At 49.1% G+C, this 17,581-nt stretch overlaps 5 protein-coding genes across 7 annotated transcripts in view; 1 reads left to right on the top strand and 4 right to left on the bottom strand.

Moving 5' to 3' along the window:
- The window catches only part of LOC117142798, a 42,958-nt gene extending 35,673 nt beyond the window's left edge, over nt 1-7,285 (bottom strand). The window contains exons 1-2 of the mRNA XM_033307004.1: nt 7,202-7,285; nt 5,782-6,662 (exon numbers count right to left, since the gene is read on the bottom strand). The gene's annotated coding sequence lies outside the window, so the exon portion shown is untranslated. The remainder of the gene's footprint in view (nt 1-5,781; nt 6,663-7,201) is intronic.
- LOC117142799 (microprocessor complex subunit DGCR8) lies at nt 7,086-10,646 on the bottom strand. 2 transcript variants are annotated; one of them, XM_033307006.1, is made up of 6 exons: nt 10,578-10,646; nt 9,860-10,109; nt 9,175-9,378; nt 8,160-9,109; nt 7,806-8,060; nt 7,086-7,746 (listed from the first exon to the last, which is right to left on the bottom strand). In XM_033307006.1, the coding sequence occupies exons 2-6, from the start codon at nt 10,089-10,091 to the stop codon at nt 7,459-7,461; spliced, it is 1,929 nt and encodes a 642-aa protein (XP_033162897.1). In that variant the 5' UTR covers nt 10,092-10,109; nt 10,578-10,646; the 3' UTR covers nt 7,086-7,458. The 2 variants fall into 2 exon arrangements, with proteins under 2 accessions (XP_033162897.1, XP_033162896.1); XM_033307005.1 differs by having other exon boundaries at nt 9,860-10,644.
- A 139-nt stretch (nt 10,647-10,785) lies between these two features.
- On the bottom strand, nt 10,786-12,393 carry LOC117143756 (transcription factor Ouib). The gene is made up of 4 exons (XM_033308572.1): nt 12,172-12,393; nt 11,406-12,118; nt 11,215-11,325; nt 10,786-11,152 (listed from the first exon to the last, which is right to left on the bottom strand). Exons 1-4 carry the CDS (start codon nt 12,289-12,291, stop codon nt 10,963-10,965), a joined length of 1,134 nt encoding a protein of 377 aa, XP_033164463.1. The 5' UTR covers nt 12,292-12,393; the 3' UTR covers nt 10,786-10,962.
- A 215-nt stretch (nt 12,394-12,608) lies between these two features.
- LOC117143757 (N-acetyltransferase 9-like protein) lies at nt 12,609-13,352 on the top strand. The gene has a single exon (XM_033308573.1). It carries the CDS (start codon nt 12,690-12,692, stop codon nt 13,290-13,292), a length of 603 nt encoding a protein of 200 aa, XP_033164464.1. The 5' UTR covers nt 12,609-12,689; the 3' UTR covers nt 13,293-13,352.
- On the bottom strand, nt 13,303-17,580 carry LOC117143753 (mothers against decapentaplegic homolog 4). 2 transcript variants are annotated; one of them, XM_033308566.1, is made up of 9 exons: nt 16,898-17,580; nt 16,438-16,706; nt 15,999-16,353; nt 15,576-15,797; nt 14,820-15,428; nt 14,477-14,759; nt 14,247-14,415; nt 14,063-14,189; nt 13,303-14,003 (listed from the first exon to the last, which is right to left on the bottom strand). In XM_033308566.1, the coding sequence occupies exons 1-9, from the start codon at nt 16,959-16,961 to the stop codon at nt 13,792-13,794; spliced, it is 2,310 nt and encodes a 769-aa protein (XP_033164457.1). In that variant the 5' UTR covers nt 16,962-17,580; the 3' UTR covers nt 13,303-13,791. The 2 variants fall into 2 exon arrangements, with proteins under 2 accessions (XP_033164457.1, XP_033164458.1); XM_033308567.1 differs by lacking the exon at nt 15,576-15,797.
- Between the last annotated feature and the right edge of the window lies 1 nt (nt 17,581).

Here is a 17,581-nt window from a genome sequence, read left to right as displayed (position 1 = left end):
GCACAAGCCGCTGTATGCACGGCTTTTTTCCCGGACTAATTAAAATGCAGTTAAGTATTTATTTTCTCATAACTGAGGTGGCCGAATGAAAAACTAAGGCTGCCCGCCCAGCAAACCAACGCCACAGAAGCGACCAGCTGGCCAATTAATTTCAAGTGCACATTAGATGGCCAGAAGATGATGGAAAGAAGTGGCGAATCGAGCCATTGATTGCTACTCGAAGTTGAAAGCGTCTAATTGGAACAGGACTGTGTGGCTGATAAGCTGAGCAAATGGAATATATATTCAGTGTTTTCAGGGGCATCGCAATGGGCCAAGGTTACTACCAATTGCATAAAAACTGGTCCAATTACTCTGTGTGATTTTACGCATTCCTGCATTTGTCTAGACTCAGCAGACAAAGCCATGGGAATGCGAAAACTTTGGCACCGAGTTCCATTGAAATTCGCCGACATTTCGCTTAATTAGCAGGAACCTTCGGCAAATGATTGATTTGTGCGTGTGAGCTTGTTGGAATTAGGTCAATCAATTAGCCGATTCGCAGTCATTCGGCCATCGATTCATCTGCGAATCTGAAGATGAGACGGCCAACTAAATGGTTTCTGGCCAGGATACAACCCATTTCCCTGGAAAGCCCCAAAAACCAATTGGGCCAATTTCGCGACCTGCAAATGGGACTGGCGAGTAACCCTTTTGGAGGGCGCATCCAACAATAGAGCACATGTGTACTACTTAGTTCTATTCCCCCGAAAAGGACTGGGAAAACTTATCGCTGCCATTGGCAAATTGTCGCCATCATTTTCCGGGGGTGGGAGGGGTTTATTTTCCACACCGAGCGGGAATGAGATGCAAAACTGTAACTGCGGGTAACTTGAGTAGCCATTTCCACTCATTCGCATTCGCATTTTCAGGGCATCCCGGCTGCCTTTTACCCTTCTCCTCCCTGGGACTCTGTCCCCTTTAGCCCCCTTTTTAGCCCCTTTTAGCCACTTCAACTGCGGTTTCATTAGCCGCGGTCTCTGTCAACTGTTGTTCTTCCTCCGCTCGTTGCCACTGGTTGGCTTCCTCTAATTTCGTTAAGTTTCGTTGCCACAACAGGAAACCGAGTGTGTGCCACAATTTTTTCCCATCCGCTGTTAATGCCTCCCCAGCCGAAGAGGCCAGTTTTGGCGAGCCCGTGCACTCAAACAAAAAGGGGGTTGATTGGCCAGCAAAATGGGAGGTTGGCCTTTAGAACTAATCTAAATCTAAACATTTCGTTGTAAAAGTTCCGTATTGCACTTGAAAGAACACAAATAAAGTAATTAACATTTATAGGAGTTAAGACCAGAACATTTTTCTCAAGTGTAAATTGTGGCGTCTTCCTTGCTCTCCCGCCTCCCCACATCTCCGTCTCGCTCTGCCGTCAAATGCAATTAACAAAACACGCTCCTAGCATAAAGTCATTAGTTATTCCATTTCATGAATATCCCTCTCTCGATTCGAACGCTTCGTTGGACATGTTTATGTGTGTGTGAGCCAGCTTGGAGCATATGCTGCGTATGTGTGAGTGTTGTGGTGGAAGGGGAGGAGGGGGTGGTTGGGGGTAGGGGCACTGTGTGACTTAAAGCCCTGGCCATTTGCCATTGACCAAAACCAAGGTCCACAACAAATGTACATAACAATATTATTTTGGTGGATTTTCGCAAAACGGCCGAGGGCATTGATGCTCGGTATGCTTAAACTACAACACCACCCCCTGGGGCGCACCACCCCCACCCCCCTGCGGATCCCGTGCAACCACTGAAGTCCTGGCTAAATTGCCATTCAGTGTTGTACACCGTCATTGGTGTTCGTTGTCCGGCGTCACGTTGTTTGCTTTCACCTCAAGCCAAGTTGGCGAATGTACCCCGTGCCCCCGGTCGGAAACGCCATCCCCTACCATCCCGTACCATACTATACCATCTCATCCCATCCCACTCCATCCAATCCAATCGAGAGCCCCCGACTCGCACACCCTTCAGCCGGAAAGCGTGTACGCCGGATAAACTTTTCGGCATGAGTTCTTATAGGCAAAAATGGTTTTTCAATACTCAAAGATTTATGAGTCTATGAATCTTGTACCCATGCACAAGCATGTAAGTGAGTTTGTCGGGGTGGGCACTGAGAAAAAAAGCTGTACGTTCAATAAAAAAAATGGGTTGGTTAAACGAGTCGCAAATGTGATTACATAACTTAGGAAATACAACGTTTTTTCGTCTGTATCGCCAGGAGATACTGATACCCGCTCGTTCCGCCCTGACCACACTGCATAATCCTCGGCGAAGATCCCGGCCAGAACCGAAACGGAACCACTGGAGCAGCAGAAGAGTCAGAAGAGGCCAAAAGCAAACACCACAAATTAGTCGGCATATAACTCGAACCGGTAAATGGCTGAGAAGAGAACGGGCGGGGAGTGGAGGGCAGTGGAGGGGTTCGCCAGGAGAACAACAAATAGAAATCAAGTGAAATTCCTGGGCAAGCAAAGTTTTCCATTTCATTTTTCGGATTTTGCTCATCTATTTTTCTTTTCTGCCTTTTTGGATTCCCGAGCAAACTTGGGGCAGGTGCCACATGGAACATGAATCAACACAGAAAGTCCTCAAAAGTTCTCGGGGATGATTTAATTAGAATTCTCGAAGATGTCACCCAGGGCTATGCCCCCAGCCCGGCTTGGCCGGGTTTAAGCCGGCGTTGGGCAACGTTTAATTATGAAATTTTCAAGGTGGCAAGTTGGTAAGTTGGCACGTTGGTGGGTTGGCCAGGTGACAGGGAAATGCAAAAGGGGCTCTGGGATGCCCCACCTCATGGTATTTTGTGGTAGATTAGCCGGGCGTTCAATGTGTTGATGCGGCGGAGGCGTGGAATCCCAATTGGTGTCGGGTTTCGGGTGTCGGATGCTGGCAACGATGTGATAAGTTAATTGAAATTAAATTTTAATTTCATGGGATAAAGTTGCCTTCGATGAGATTGCTTTTTGCGGGCGTTAAGGTGCCCCTCGCACTCAATGTGGAAACGCAAACGTCGGGGGGCGGGCGAGTGGGTGTGCATACGTCCAAAGACCAATCAAAAAGGAATCCCCCGGGTCTATTAACAGAATCATTTCATTTCCCTCTTAATGGACAACTCACATGTCACGCTGCCTCTAAGAAAACTCATTTATACATTATGTATACGCCGTGTTGAACACACAAGATTCAATCTACGTCGCAGCGCAGTCCTTGAGCTCTGCTCGAGGATGTTAATTGGAGTCTTTCCTGCCACATCGAAACACCTTGGGTTTCCCAGGAAGCCAAACACTCGAACAATCGGAATTCGCCCGGGGCTCCAGAGTTCTACATCGGTTTTAATTATACAAATGCAAATGCAGACGAATCCGTCCGACTTTCCAGTTAAGTAAACGGCAGGAGCTTACGGTTTCGCCTGAAATCGATTCCCCAATCATAACTACAAGTGGCTATAATCAGCTCGTCCGGCGGACAACGATTTTAACAATTGCCCAGCCAGTTGGACTTAAACCCATCGGTTGTTGGTTGCCGGTGGTCGGTGGTCGGTTAAATGGCCAACGGCACCCGTGGTCCTGGCCATTAACTATGCAAATAATGTGCGGGATATAGACAAAATCGCCACAAGATTAATGCTTATTGATTTTCCCGGCCAGCGATAATTTGTTAGCACGCCAAATTGGCCGACAGTCGAGCGCCACTGAGTGAATGCGATTTTTCTGGCTTACTTTTCTATTTCGGGCAAAGCCATTCGAAGAATTTGATAAGCCCCTCTTGGAATTTTTCAGGACCCCGACCCCCAAAAGTTTTTGTGGGTATTTGCATTATTAAGTACGCGCACCGCTCCCCCGGTTTTCCTTTTCCGATTTCTTGGTGGTCGCTCGCTTTGTGGGAAATGCGAACTGAAAGATGGAGGATGGAAAATGGGTGACGACGGGTCGGTCATCCATTGAGCCGAAGGTGTCACATTGCCGGGATTTGCTTATCAGACATCAAAGGACACCTTGCGGTGCCATCGCTCCCAGATCGTTGCCATTGCAACCCGCAAACGAGAATTTGGCCTGCCGAGGAGGAGAGGAGGAGGGGCAGGACTCACTGCCAAGCTTACGCATCCCTTGGAATTTTTGCTCCAGCCGGGGTAACTAACTTTCAGGTTTGTATAAATATTTTCGCTGGCTTGTTTGTCTGGTTTCGTCTGTTTAGCATTTCGGAATATTAATTAAAACAAACTTCCGAGGAATGTGAGCATTATTAAAAGGAAAACTTACGTGCGCTGCCTTCTTCGGACTTTTTAGCCACGTCGAATCAGTTTTTGCATTTGTAAATGCTGCACAAGGAAAACCTTGAAATCTGTTTGGACATGGAAAAATCTGGCTAAGTAAAAAAGAGCGTTGGCCACAGAATTGCTAGATTTAAATGCCTTCAAGTTGAAAGCATTTACATGCAAAACCTTGCAGATAAACCTATTTTCTAATTGTCTCAGCCAGAACTTAAATGAGTATAACTATCAATGGGAATTAGGAAAACATAAAGCAAGGGTCTATATAATCGATTTTTGGCACAGTTACTAGGTGTGTAAATGGGGAAGAAACCTTTACCCGAACCCAACCAACATTCTTGCATCTAATGGATGTTGTCAACCCAAATTGAACGAAACTTAGGGCAAAATATTTATTTTTTTTAATACTGATGAACGCTGAAGGAGCAGGTGAACCCGCCGGAAGCCAGGAAAAGAAAATGTATTAGAAAGGGTCTTTAATTCGGCTGTTTCCCCAAGAAGTCCTTGTTCCGCCCGAAAAGGAATCCCCAAAATGGAAGCCCGCGGTCCTGGGCAGCATTACCTGGATTTCCTTAGCACAACTTCAAAGGAAGGACACTTGCTAGCGCGGGAAGTGGCGCTCCCCCAATTCGTCCACACTCCGCCCGACATCTTATTTACTCCTCATCTCTTTACTTCACCGAAATTAGCTGGAAGTGAAAACGAAACCGAAAACGAAACAGCAAAAGAAACTGAAACTGAACGAATATCGAGCGGCAACAAAGCCATCGCCAAACGCAAAGCAGAACAGACCCCAACCCATCCCATCCCATCCCATGCGATCCAATCCAATCCCGAAAACCCGGCCAGACCGAAGTCAACCTACTTTTGGACGCAACAGACTACGCCAGAGCCGAGCGAGTATTCCTCTATATGCGCCATGTAAGTGCACAAGGAGAAAAAGCTGGCAGCTCCGCTCTGTGGATAACTCTGCCAATATTTACTCAACCCTTCCTGTTGTTTTGCGGCGCCATAAAATCCCCAAATATTGCAATTCAATTAACACACGCCTACAGATACAGATGTGCCATTATGCGATAATGTAAGATAAATACTACAGCCTCTCCTTATGCGAAAAGGATGTGGATTTGGGCCCATGCCCATGCCCAATTTCCATTTGAGCCGTAGGGATTTATTTGGGAACACTTTGGATGGAAACTCACAAAATTGCACAAATTCCAAGACAATGACCGCAGAGCACAACCCCACCATCAATTTTTCAGTCCACAATAACGTAGTAACCACTTTTTTCTGCCCGTGCACGAGTTCATTCGGTATGCGCCCAGATGGCAAGCGTGGAGTGGGTTTTTCGGGCAGACGGGCAGGCGGGCGGCGAGGAGGACGTGTGGAACGAGGGGGACAATCGGGCGCCCTGCGGCGGATTATTGAATTTTCCAGCATTCTCCGCTGACACTTGGCGCCTAATGCGCTACCGCTTACCTTCGGCTGCTGTTGCTCCAGTCCTTGTTGCTCCGTCCTGCGTCCTGCGTCCTCCGGCTTCTGCTGCTCCGGCGGCTGCTGCTTACCGATTCACTGGCGCTGGCGGAAATTCCAATGGAATTTGGCATAATTTACATATCTCCGAGTGCTTGGGCCAAGCGGGCCAAATGCATTGGACACGGCGTAGAGGAGTGCGTGTGTGTACCCGATTTTCCGTTTATTTTCCGAGTGCTCCGTCTTTCACCGAATTTCCGCACTTTTTTCCCAGGCCCGATTTCTGGGCCGCTGGGCGAAAAATCAAAAACGGCGCGCGTGTCGTACCGCTTGCTACATCCACTGATTTGACGGGCGACCCACGCACTTGCAACACGCGACACACGAGCACCGGGAATCGAACGTCGAGAGTCGAGAATCGAGGAACTGGGGGGCTATGAAGTGGGTTTTTTTTGGTGGCTCCGAGGGATGAGGGGGCAACTAAGACGAATGTCAATAAAAGTGATTCTGCTCTGCACTGCAGTTTTTTTTTTTCAGCTGTACCACCGAGGTCTCCTCCTGGCTTTCTGTTTTTCTCCCCGTACTTTTTTTCGGTCTGTCCCGAGTTACTGTGATTCAATTATGAATCCCAGACGAAAGTCCTGAGGATAGGAGCGCCGGGAAGTGGTTTTCTCGCCACGCGAAGAATCCGTACTGAAGATACAGATACGGCCTGCGAATTGGCAAGTCAGAACTCGCCACAATTCATCTCGCAGCAGGGCTGCTGCGCAAAATCCGGGATCTGCGCCTGCGCCGCTCTCCCGCGCTCTCTCTCCGACTTTCTCTCTGCGACTCTCTCTCCGCTTTCTCCGTGGTAGGTATGTCTGTGTGCCACGCTCGTTGGAATGCTATAAAAAAGGAAACGTTAGAATGAAATGAAAATGTAGCATAATTTATGACTGCATCGTCTTTTAAATAATTGCACGCACACACACCTACGAACCTACACCCTGCCCACCGCCTTAAATATTAACATCCACTCACCTAACGACCGCCCCCCTGAAAACACCCGAGAATCCTAATGGCCATGTAAATATCCATTTTTTTATATTCCATACGAATTTTTAAAAAGTCTTCCAAATTGGTTACGGGTCAATGGTGTTTGGACGTTCCAAGAATGAAAGCGATCCGAGAAGATTTACGAGGAAAATTGATAAACAAATCATGAGCAAATAAATAATCCAAATGAATAGTGTATAATACTTAGGAACTCTACTTTTTTAAAAGATAAATATCTTAGAACACTATCTCTATACTCAAATACAAGGGACTGCGTTTTTAATAGTACTTTATTCAAGCTTATATTGTACAAATGAAATTGAACCCCTAATCTTAGCTATTGCAAGCATGAACTACTTAGATTTGGCAAATTTATTGATGAATTTACCTTAATGTAAAACCACTTGATAGGCAATTGTTCTTCATTTTTGGCCACTTGCTAAAGCCACTTCGGAGTAATTGTTCATTATTGACCAGCTCAGATAGATGAAGGCCGATTTGAAATCAGTTCGTATGCCTCTAGAGAACGCGTCGTTGTTGTCATTAGCTTTTCGAATATGGAACCGGGTGGGTAACTGAGAGACTAGGAGGTTGTCATGCACTACTAGAGAATCAAGGTTGGCGAGAGAGATTGTGTGTTCCCCATCAAAGTTCGACGTTGTTCAAATTGGACCCGGAGGAAGTGGGCAGATCGACGTCGCTTGGCGGCACAAAAGTGCCCATGGTTAGGACGCTCTCCTGCTTGGCGCACAGTTTCAGCATCTCGGATTTAAGTTTGTCCAGTATGGCGTAGTTGGGTTGGTTGACCGCCGCCTTGCTCTGCAGCACGGTGATCTCCTGCTCCTCCAGCTTCTTCTCCTTGAAGGTCTTTATGGAGTTGTTGCCGTAGAGGCGCAACAAGGAACCCCAGGTCTGGATGTGCGGATGCAGAATCTGACAAAAGGTTAACTTAGTAGTCATAAGTAAAGTTGTGAAGAAATATCATTGCTCACCTGGAGGATTGCTTGCGAAGCCAACTGTTTGCCCTCCCGCTTGTTTTTACACACCACTTTGGCAGTGTGCTTGCCCACGGTCATGGTAAACTCGTTCTTGTTATTCGCGGTGCGGTTGATCTCCTGGCTGATCTGAACATCGCTGCCGTAGTTGCGCTGCAAGCAAGTCAGCAGAATGGCGTTGGGAGATGGCTCCGTCGTCTTGTTGCAGAATTCGGTGACTCGGGGATCTTCGATGCGGATGTCATCGAAAACCTGCAGGAAATTCATAAAAAAAAAGGAAGCCATTACCCATTTCCATCGATTAAATGTGGTGTAATAAGTTATTCCACTTTATATAAGTAGATTGCTTACAGACAGATCGCTCTGCGCTTTCTTCGCAGTGCCGCTCTTTTGGTCCTTGTTGTTGCCCGTTATCTTGTCCTTGACATCGGGAATGAGTATTTCCAGCGTTTCCCGAGCCGCCTCCGACTTGGCCTGCTTTTTACTGGTGCCATAGCCCGTGCCATACTTGAGATTGTTCACCGACACGGTGGCGGAGTAAGGCGTGGCTGCGTTTTGGAGCTCCTTGAATTCATAGGTGGGCTGCGTTTTCAGAGCATGCTGCACGTACTCGTGCAGGATGCAGACGAAGCTCTTGCCATTGGGATTCATGATCCACTCCTTTCGACCGCGCGGGTTCGTTGATCCTTCGCCAGCAGTCGCTAGTATTGGGAACTTAATAAGCTTAGTGCCATCCGGCAGCGTGGGTCGTTGGATATTCTTGATGTGCTTGCGGTTTTTGGTGAACTTGCGGCGAGCATTCCAACTCCGAAATCGCAGCACACGGATCACCTTGAACTTGAAGAGTTTCTGGCAGTAGGTGTTCAGTTGCTCCGGTGTAATGGATTCCTTTTGGGTATTCTCGTTGACCGTGACAATTTTGGCAGCCGGCATAAGGGCAGCTATGCCATCTGGTTGGGGTTTGTGATCGGTGCTGCCTTCGTTGTTCTCCTTCCCCTCCACGTCCATGGCTTCGGCCGGTAAAGCGGAAGCTCCGGTCATCGGACACACCGCAGCTGGCGGCGCTCCATCCGTTTTCTGCTGCTCCACCTCCGACTCTTCCTCCAAAGCCCGCCTGTAGTTAAGACAGGGGATTGCTCCCAAGGGCACTGCATGCTTGCGGGCACTTCCAGTGCCGAGAAAATAGGGCCTCGATGCGCAACAGACGCGGGTTTTGCGGTGCAAGAAGAGCGGCATTCCACTGTTGTGGGTCACCTGCACCCATCCCTCGGGTAGGACTTCAAAGTGGTTGAGCCGCTTTTCTAAAAGAAGAATCACATTAAAATTCTCGTCATCTTGGACACTTGGTTCGACGAAAAGCACTGACCTTCCAGCACAGTCTTGAAACGCTGCTCGTACTTGGGCTGCTTTGACTCGCGGAGCTCGTCGGGCAGCTTCTCGTCCAGCAGATTCTCGATCTCGTCATCATCGAATTCCGAGGAATCGTATTCTTCGCCGTCACCATCAGCCGCCTCCTCCTCCTCGTCGCGTCCTTCTCCATACATTCCACCCTGCTGCTCGCTGGCGTTGTCTGGTTGCCATGTAAGGAGATACAATCACGGATAGATAAGCTGTCTGTTTGTCTGGGAAATGGAAAACCAGACGCGAAGTTGATGGCCCTCTTCACGGAATATTTGAATGAATGCCCTTGGCACCTAATTGTCTAGCTCTTTGATGTTTAATTGAAGTGATCCTTCATTATTAGTAGCTCTACCTGACGCAGCTGGACAAGCCAGTCGGATAATGGGTATCATGCGCATGGAGCTGTCCGCACAAAACTGCCACCACCTGCCTTACAAGAAGATAAAGGAAAACTGAAGCTGCTATATCAGGGTTTAACCTGCCGGCTGACTCTTTTATCAGCCTCCTGTATTTGCACAATGATAGGCCCCCAAGATCTTGAGATAAGAACTGCGCCTGCACTGTGAAACAAAAGGTGGTCATTGCACAGCCTGTGATCTGGATGACCTGAGTGAATTTGGGATTCTATCCGAGGTTCGTTTCCGACTCACCTGACTCATCATCCTCATCGCTGCCAGAACCGACTTCGTCGAGAACCTGGAACTGTCGCAGTTGCTGGTCCATGGGTTCGTTCTGCAGCTCGTTGTCCCTGGTCCGCCGCATTTCCTCGATGGCGCTCAGCGAAAAGCCGGCCACCTTGAGCTCCTGCTCCTCTTCCTCCAGCCGGGGTCGCTTGCGGACCTGCCCAGAGTCCGGGCAGTCGGCCAGCGGCTTCTCCGCCATTGTGTTGGATGTGTGTGTCTAAATCGGGAGGGGTTTAGTGCGGACTGATCGGAACTGTCTAGTAATGCTGTCCCGGGGCCAATCTCGCCAATAACCAATACTGAGAGCATCCAACGCCTTGCAATTGATTTCTCATTGGAAGTGCCACATTGGTTAAGCCAGAAGCCCCGCCGGAAAATTCTGCGACTGCACTTTCGCGGATTGTAAACGTTGCTACTGCTGCGTCTTTCGCGATGGATTCTGCCTAATTGTCGGACAAAATCCCAAAGCAAAAGCTGCGCAATTCAAGTACGAAATCGAGATTTTAGAGAGAGGAAGTTAGTTGGGGAAAATAACCAAACAAGCGAAACAAACACCACATGCAGTTTTGCGGGAACAGATTGGCACTTTTCAATTGGGGTTAGTGAAGGTTCCGGGTATTGTCCTCCGGAGAAGAACGTTTAGTCTTAGGATCTATTGTAACTGCAGCTCCAAGCACTTTTATACTTCTTTTGCAAGAAATTTTGCAATTTAAAGACGCCCCCTAATTTATTTAGTGCAAAACAGTGTGACCAGGCTCAGGACGTTTTGAAATGCTGGCTACTCCCATGCCGGTAAACTATTTTCGAATTTCCTTGAGGGTTAGTAATTTAACAATATTTTCAATTTTAATAAGTTTACAAACGTAAAAATAATGTAACAAAAAAAGCGGTGCGCAGCATTAGTAGGGTAATCTTTATTTATATTTAATCCATTTTGTAAGACAAGAACTCAAATTCATTTTTCATTCAACACAGCCATGTTTGAAAATATTTTGTTTTCACTTAATATTAAGTGCATTGAGTTTTAATCCGAATATAATTAGATCTATTGATTTTTAGTACAGTGTATCCTAAGATCCACTTTTCCTTAGTTCAGCCTCATCATTAGCCCTCGTCTGAATGCCATTACTGGCCTCCACATCCAGTTCCACTGGATTGCCCGGCGCCGCCTGGGCGCTGGAAGAGTGGGCGTGGCTCTTTGAGCGAAAGTGGGAGGTCAGGTGGGAGCGGCGGACGAAGGAGACTTGGCAGGAGTCGCAGCTGAAAAACGGATAAACAGAGTCAGGGATCCCTACTAAAAATGCAGGTAACCACGATCTTACTGGAACGCTCGCACTCCGGTGTGGCTCAGCATGTGCGTGCGGAGTTTTCCGCTCATGGCGAAGCTTTTATTGCACTTCTTGCACTTGAAGGGCTTGACATTCGTGTGGCGCCTGGGGAAAAGGAAAGTGGTCAGGAATATGTGAAAAGCATTCGACGCTTACTTCATTTCATAATTGGGAACGAGTCGTACATGCGTTCGTGCTGAATGCGTCCGCTGGCGTTGCTGTAGGTTGCCTCGCAGTATCGACACTGAAACAGAGCGTTCCCCGCGTGCAGTTCCTGGTGGCGTCGCAGAAGCGTAGCAGTGTAGAACTGCTGGGAGCACTGGTCGCAGGCGAAGCGCTTCACGCCGGTGTGTCGAAGGAGGTGCAACTTGAAGTTGCTGGGGCAGGTGAAGTGCCGGCCACACTGCTCGCATATGCAATCCCGCTTGCGTCGCTCCCGCTTTAGGGCCACCACTTCGTCCTCGGTGAGCCTGCTCCAATGCGTGCGCGGTTTAAGGCGATTATTGGCCTGGTTATTGTCCGCAAACTTGACGGAGGTGAGTACTGTGGGCGTGGTCTTGGAACTTCCGCAGAGCTTCTTCCTCTGCGCAGGAATCTTCACTTGGGGCTGCTCGTCCTGCTCACATATTTCGTACGGCTCTTCCGTTTCATCCAGGAGTTGTTCCTCGGGTAGGTGGTCTATAACCTCGATTTCGGTGACCTCTTCAGCGTACTGAATCTCCTTCTCCAAATCAACTGCGAAGGATTCGATTAAGTCCGCGTTCCCCAGGTTGGGACTATCTTGCAGCGTTTTTTGGGTTTGAATCACACGTTCCCGGAAAGCAATCGCCGTCTGCAGGTCCAATTCGCAGGGTGAGCAAATGAAGGGGGGAAGCTCGTTCCCGGATCCGCCGTGCAACTAAAGATAATCCAGACTTTAGTTTAAAATCAGTAAAATTGAAAGCTACTCACAAACAAACCAGTAAGAACCTCGATCTGGTGCAGCATTACGGAATTGGGCTCCTCGAAGAGGTTACTGGGCTTCGAACAGAAGATGAACATGCCGCAAGTGCGGCAATTACGATTTGGCATTTTTTAAGTTATTTATTTAGTTACACTTAAGAACAAATTAATCAGAAAATTGCGCTGTTTTTAATATTGTTGCTCATTGGCGATGCCAGACTGTTATAGCTGCGGACATATGGCAACACCTACTATAACATCGTAAGGGGGATTCCTGAACAGATTTGGATTCTTAATATGAGATTGATTTTTAATTGAGAAAATTTACTTCCAACTCGCTTTTCTCCATTCGATTTAGGAGTTCATTTCAAAAATATTACCTTATTTGCATACGGAAAGAGAATTTCTTACAGTGTAGATTCAGTTGGCCCCTATTTAGCTTGAACAGCTGATTGATGTAAACAAGCTTACAATAACAAATATTTCCAGGTTGTAGAATATTTTCCTAAGTTTTCATAAAATTAAGGATGCATCTAAACGAGAACACCAAAATAGTGGGTCGCAGGGTCATCCTTGTGCCCTACGAAGCACGCCACGTGCCCAAGTACCACGAGTGGATGAGCAACGAGACCCTGAGGGAGTTGACCGCATCCGAGGAACTGACTTTGGAAGAGGAGCACGAGATGCAAAGGAGTTGGCGGGAGGACAGCGACAAGCTGACCTTCATCGTCCTGGATGCAGAGGCTTACTCGCGTGATCAGGATGAGATTGCCGCCATGGTGGGCGACACCAATCTCTTCCTGCACCAAGATCCCGATAGCCAGCAACCAACGGCGGAGGCGGAAATCATGATTGCCGAACCTGATGCGCGAGGCAAGGGATTCGGCAGGGAAGCCATGCTCCTCATGCTCAAGTACGCCCAATCGCAGCCCCAGCTTAAATTGGATAAATTCGAGGTCAAGATCGACATGGACAACGATGCATCCTTGCATTTGTTCAAGAGTTTTATGTTCGTGGAGACGCGTCGAGTGGAGATCTTCCACGAGGTCACCCTGGAGCGGCCCATCACTCCAGATTGGACCAACTGGCTGGACCAGCAGGTGGATCTGCGTATGCAGAGCTATCAGTGAAAATATAAGCTTTTAGAATCGTAATTTCACGGTCTGTTTATTACACTTATGTTACATCTACTTGTTTCGCTTGCCTTATTTATGCTGCATTTTACATCAAATGAATGTATTTATGGGTGCGTCGATGTCTCTTTTTGTTTTGCCCTGTGGCTTGGATGATTGTAATGCTGTGTATGCTTGTTTTTTTGTAATTCGTAATTTGTAATTTGCGTGGCAGGAAATGGACAACAAACATTGGCCGCTTGTTCAGTATCTCCGGTGTTGTGTGGGCGTATATTTAAGTATAGTACATAAAACTAGATGCTTAGTGCTTTACAGCTGCATACTTAAGACTTCTAAGTGGTTTCAATTTTTTATAAAAATTATTATCAAATAATCAAAGGCAAACATAATCGTAATCAGAATTGCAAATAAAAAACACAAAATCCGCAATAGCTGCCGGATAGCTGCCGCTAAAACTGAGTCCTTAGCATAGATGTGGGCCAATAATAAATACGGATTAGGCGGCGGCACGCGGGCCATCGATGGGCATGGCGTGCAGCACTTCGTCCAGCAGCTGCAGGGCGCGATGCAGATGCACCTCGATCCAGCAGGGCGTTTCCTTGATGGACTGGCGTGGGTAGTCAGGTCCCCAGCCCTTGACGAAGCTCAGGCGCAGGATGCATAGCCGGCGCAGATCGTCCACGCCAATTCCAGCCGCAGCGGTCATGCCTGGAATGCCGCACCAACACATTAGCTGTCCCTAAATCAAATTGATTCCATCTACTTACTCCTTCCGCCGCCGCCCATTTGCTGATTGGCCACTCCGGCCACGGCTGCCGCCTGAGCTGCAGCCGCTGCCTGTGCATTGGTCGCCAACGAGTGCATTTGCTGGTGACACTGGCGCAGATCAAACACCTGCATGAGAAAATTTATGTTTAAGCAATCACATTGCATTCTCTTGATTGCACCAACCTTTATGCACGCGGCCGGATAAATCTTGTGCACAGCATCGCCAGGTGTGCGTCCTGCCTCGCGATCCAGATAATAGCTTTGTACGAAAACTGAGTTGTCACTAAGACAGCGCAGCCAGACGTCGCCCTCCCCGCGCAGATCCAATTGCACGCCCTTGCCGATGTGCAGCCTGCATGGAACTCGGTAATTAATCCCTGCTCTTCGAGTTACTCCCAGAGGGATGTACTCACCTGGCACGCTCCGATTGTTCAGTGCGATGAACATTGCTCAAGGCGCCGAGACAGAACCGATTGCCTCCAGAGGGATCCACATAGCCGTCGATGATTACGTTCGGTTTCGCTGACGGCACCTTGAAGGTCTCGCCCACCTGCGTGTCCAGCTCGAAGTACGCGATGGAGCACCAGTATTCCGGAGGCGGTTGGCGAGACAGGAGGCGTGGTTGCTGCTGTTGTTGTTGCTGCTGCGGAGGCGTCTGTTGCGGGGAGCCGAGGTCACTCGAAAGCGACGAGTTCCCTGGAAAAAGAGGGACAGGGATTACAAAGCCGCACAGTTGACTACATAGCCTGGACTTACAGAAACCCCCTGGTAGAGAGCGCGGATCTGGTGGTTGCATAGACTGCGTGTAGGTGAGGGTGTTGGGTCCTGTCCAGGTGCCAGCCGCACCGCCTCCTCCGCCAGCTTGAGCCCCAGCAGACCCAGTATTGGCCTGCACACCGGTCGGTGGCTGCTGCGGCTGCTGTGGGGTGGGTTGGGCTGTGCCAAAGACGCCACCACCTCCAACGGGAGCACTGCCCGCGGATCCTGGCTGCGACACGTAGCCGTTTTGCTGGGCGTGGACGGACGGGGCCACCGAGGTGCCACCGCCACCGGCACCTTGCATCTGACTAACAGGAGGTGGCTGTCCATAGTACTGCCCTCCAGCTGCTGCTCCACCGCCGGCATTAACTGCTCCATTGGGCACACCGCCTGATTGCTGCTGTTGCTGCTGCTGCTGTTGTTGCTGTTGTTGCTGCTGCTGCTGTTGCATGGCCAGTGCGGAGGCGGGATCTGTGGGCGAATTGGCCTGGGTATGGTGCACCCCATTGCCCTGGGGATTCTGAGCCTGCTGCGGCGGGGGTGGGGGTGCCATCACGGGACCGGGATTCATTGGACCAGGCATGCCCGGCATACCGTGTGGTACAGCTGAAAGTTGATTTCGGGAAAAGATTAATATGAATTCAACTAATGGTTAACATGACGAATAGCATAGTTTAAAATCCAACATATAAAAAAATTGAAATTTAAATAAGATTTTGGAAGCTTCAACTATAATCAAGGCCATATCCTTACGGAGTGAGTGAGCAGCTGCCTGCGATTGTGCCTGCTGCTGCTGTGTAGGTTGCGGGGTTTGCTGCTGCGGCTGCTGCTGTTGTTGCTGCGGGGGCTGACCCAGCCGGGGGGGAGGCGGCACCATCCAAGAGCCACGCGAGCCAGCAACTCCGTCCTGGGGCTCGATTTTTGGTATTGTGCGCCCGGTGGGAAACATTGCACTCATGGGATTGGCATCGCCAACTACGCAAAGTCAACATAAAATCGCCAAAAGGAAACAAATATAAATAAATTATTAAAACCAAAGAAATAAACGAATTTAAGCAATTATAAAGTAGAAGAAGCAATTCAGTTTAAAATTATAAGTAATATAGAAAAATGATCAAGAAATCAAGTATCTAAAACTTAAACTAGTTCGAATTAATGCAAATACTGTAGTCTTACCATATTCAGAGGGACCCTGTGGATATCCGTAGCCGCCGGGCCCCACCATTTGCGTGGGATGGTGCTGTATGGTGCCGATGTCGTTGCCATCGATGTCCATGCTGCCCACCAGCGGACCCGCTGAGTATTCGTCCTTCACCAGGCGACTGGGGCCCGACTGCAGGCTCAGGCCGGACAGATCGATGCCCGGAGAGACGACGCGCTCGTAGTGGTAGGGATTCACGCACACCGAGTCGCACTTGAGATCGAAGGCGAAGGCGCAGTACTTGACGTGCTTCAGCTCGTTCTTGTGCAGGTCAGGCCAGCGCCAAATCCGAGCGTATATGACGTGCGGAAAGCCCTTGCGTCCAGCAACCTTCGACACAGAATGGTAAAGGTGTGAGTTCATTGCTAATATACATTATCAAATTCCATGGAGAAAGTCTCAGACTCATCCTACCTGCAAGCGACCATCGAGGGTGCGCTGTATGGTCACGCACTTGCTGGGATGGGCTCCGTTCGTGGTGATGGCCGTGATCAAGGAGTCCAGTTCGTCGCGCTTCTCCTTGAGCTTTTTGACCAGCGACTCGATGGCTCGCTTGGCAAATCCCTCGCTTTCGCCGCCCTGCCGATGGCACATCAGCGAGTGGACGATGCTCAGGCAGGCGTCCGCCGATGTGGGGGCGTTCGAGGGCGGCGGCGGCATTTGCACCATGTCCCGGACAATTACTGCGGATGGTGGGGTAATTAGCTCTGAGTTTTAGTAGTAGATCAACAGATACTGTATACAGCTCAATGCAATTTCATTTTATATTCATAAATAATAATACTACAATAAGATTTAGGATTGTCCACAATCCCTTGTGGGATTCCAATTAGCTTGAACTATGAATTGTGCTCCTCTAGAGAACTTGACTTACTGTCCTGCGGGGCTACGGCGCCGTACATGTGGGCGGGCGGACACGCCCCCGAGCCGCCGCCCATGCCAAAGTCCTGGGCGAGCGAGCCCAGAGTGCGAGCATGGGCATCCACGGCGGCGTTGTTGCTGGATCCGGATCCGGAATGGGGATCGGGAGCGGCGGAGAGCGGAGTGGGTGTCGTACGGTGGCTGGAGCAGGCGTAATCGAAGCCGGCGGCGGGCGAAAACAAGACGGAGAATCACTGGCCAAAGGAAAGCCAAACAAAGGCGGCACGCGAATGTGAGCACAAAACAAACGGCGGCTGGCTGGCTTTGTGTGAGTGGGCTTGGGGGGTGTTGCACACACGCACACACACACACGCGCGCGCCGAACTAACTCGACTTGAACTCCCACAAAGTTGGCGTAATTTCCCTGCGAAAACTCTCGTCTCCTCCGTCTTCTCCACCTCCTTCTTCGCGCACACTGGCACACGCACTGCACACACACACGCCCAGCGAGAAGTTTCCTGCTCAAATCCTTGCTACAGACGGGCTTTTACTGTTTTTCGTGGAATTTCATAGTTTGCACTTAATTGGCTGCTTGGTAAACTCGAAAGTACAATTTTCCGCCCGACGAAATCCAGTTTTCCACCCAATTTGCCTTTTTTCCTTCTTTATTTTGTTGCGGCTGTGTAGAGTGACCGTT

This window comes from Drosophila mauritiana, chromosome 3R (assembly GCF_004382145.1).
Source record: "Drosophila mauritiana strain mau12 chromosome 3R, ASM438214v1, whole genome shotgun sequence".
In the NCBI taxonomy this organism is placed as follows: Eukaryota; Metazoa; Arthropoda; class Insecta; order Diptera; family Drosophilidae; genus Drosophila; species Drosophila mauritiana.
The sequence above is the reverse complement of the archived record's forward strand: the minus strand, read 5'-3'. Positions and strand labels throughout refer to the sequence as shown.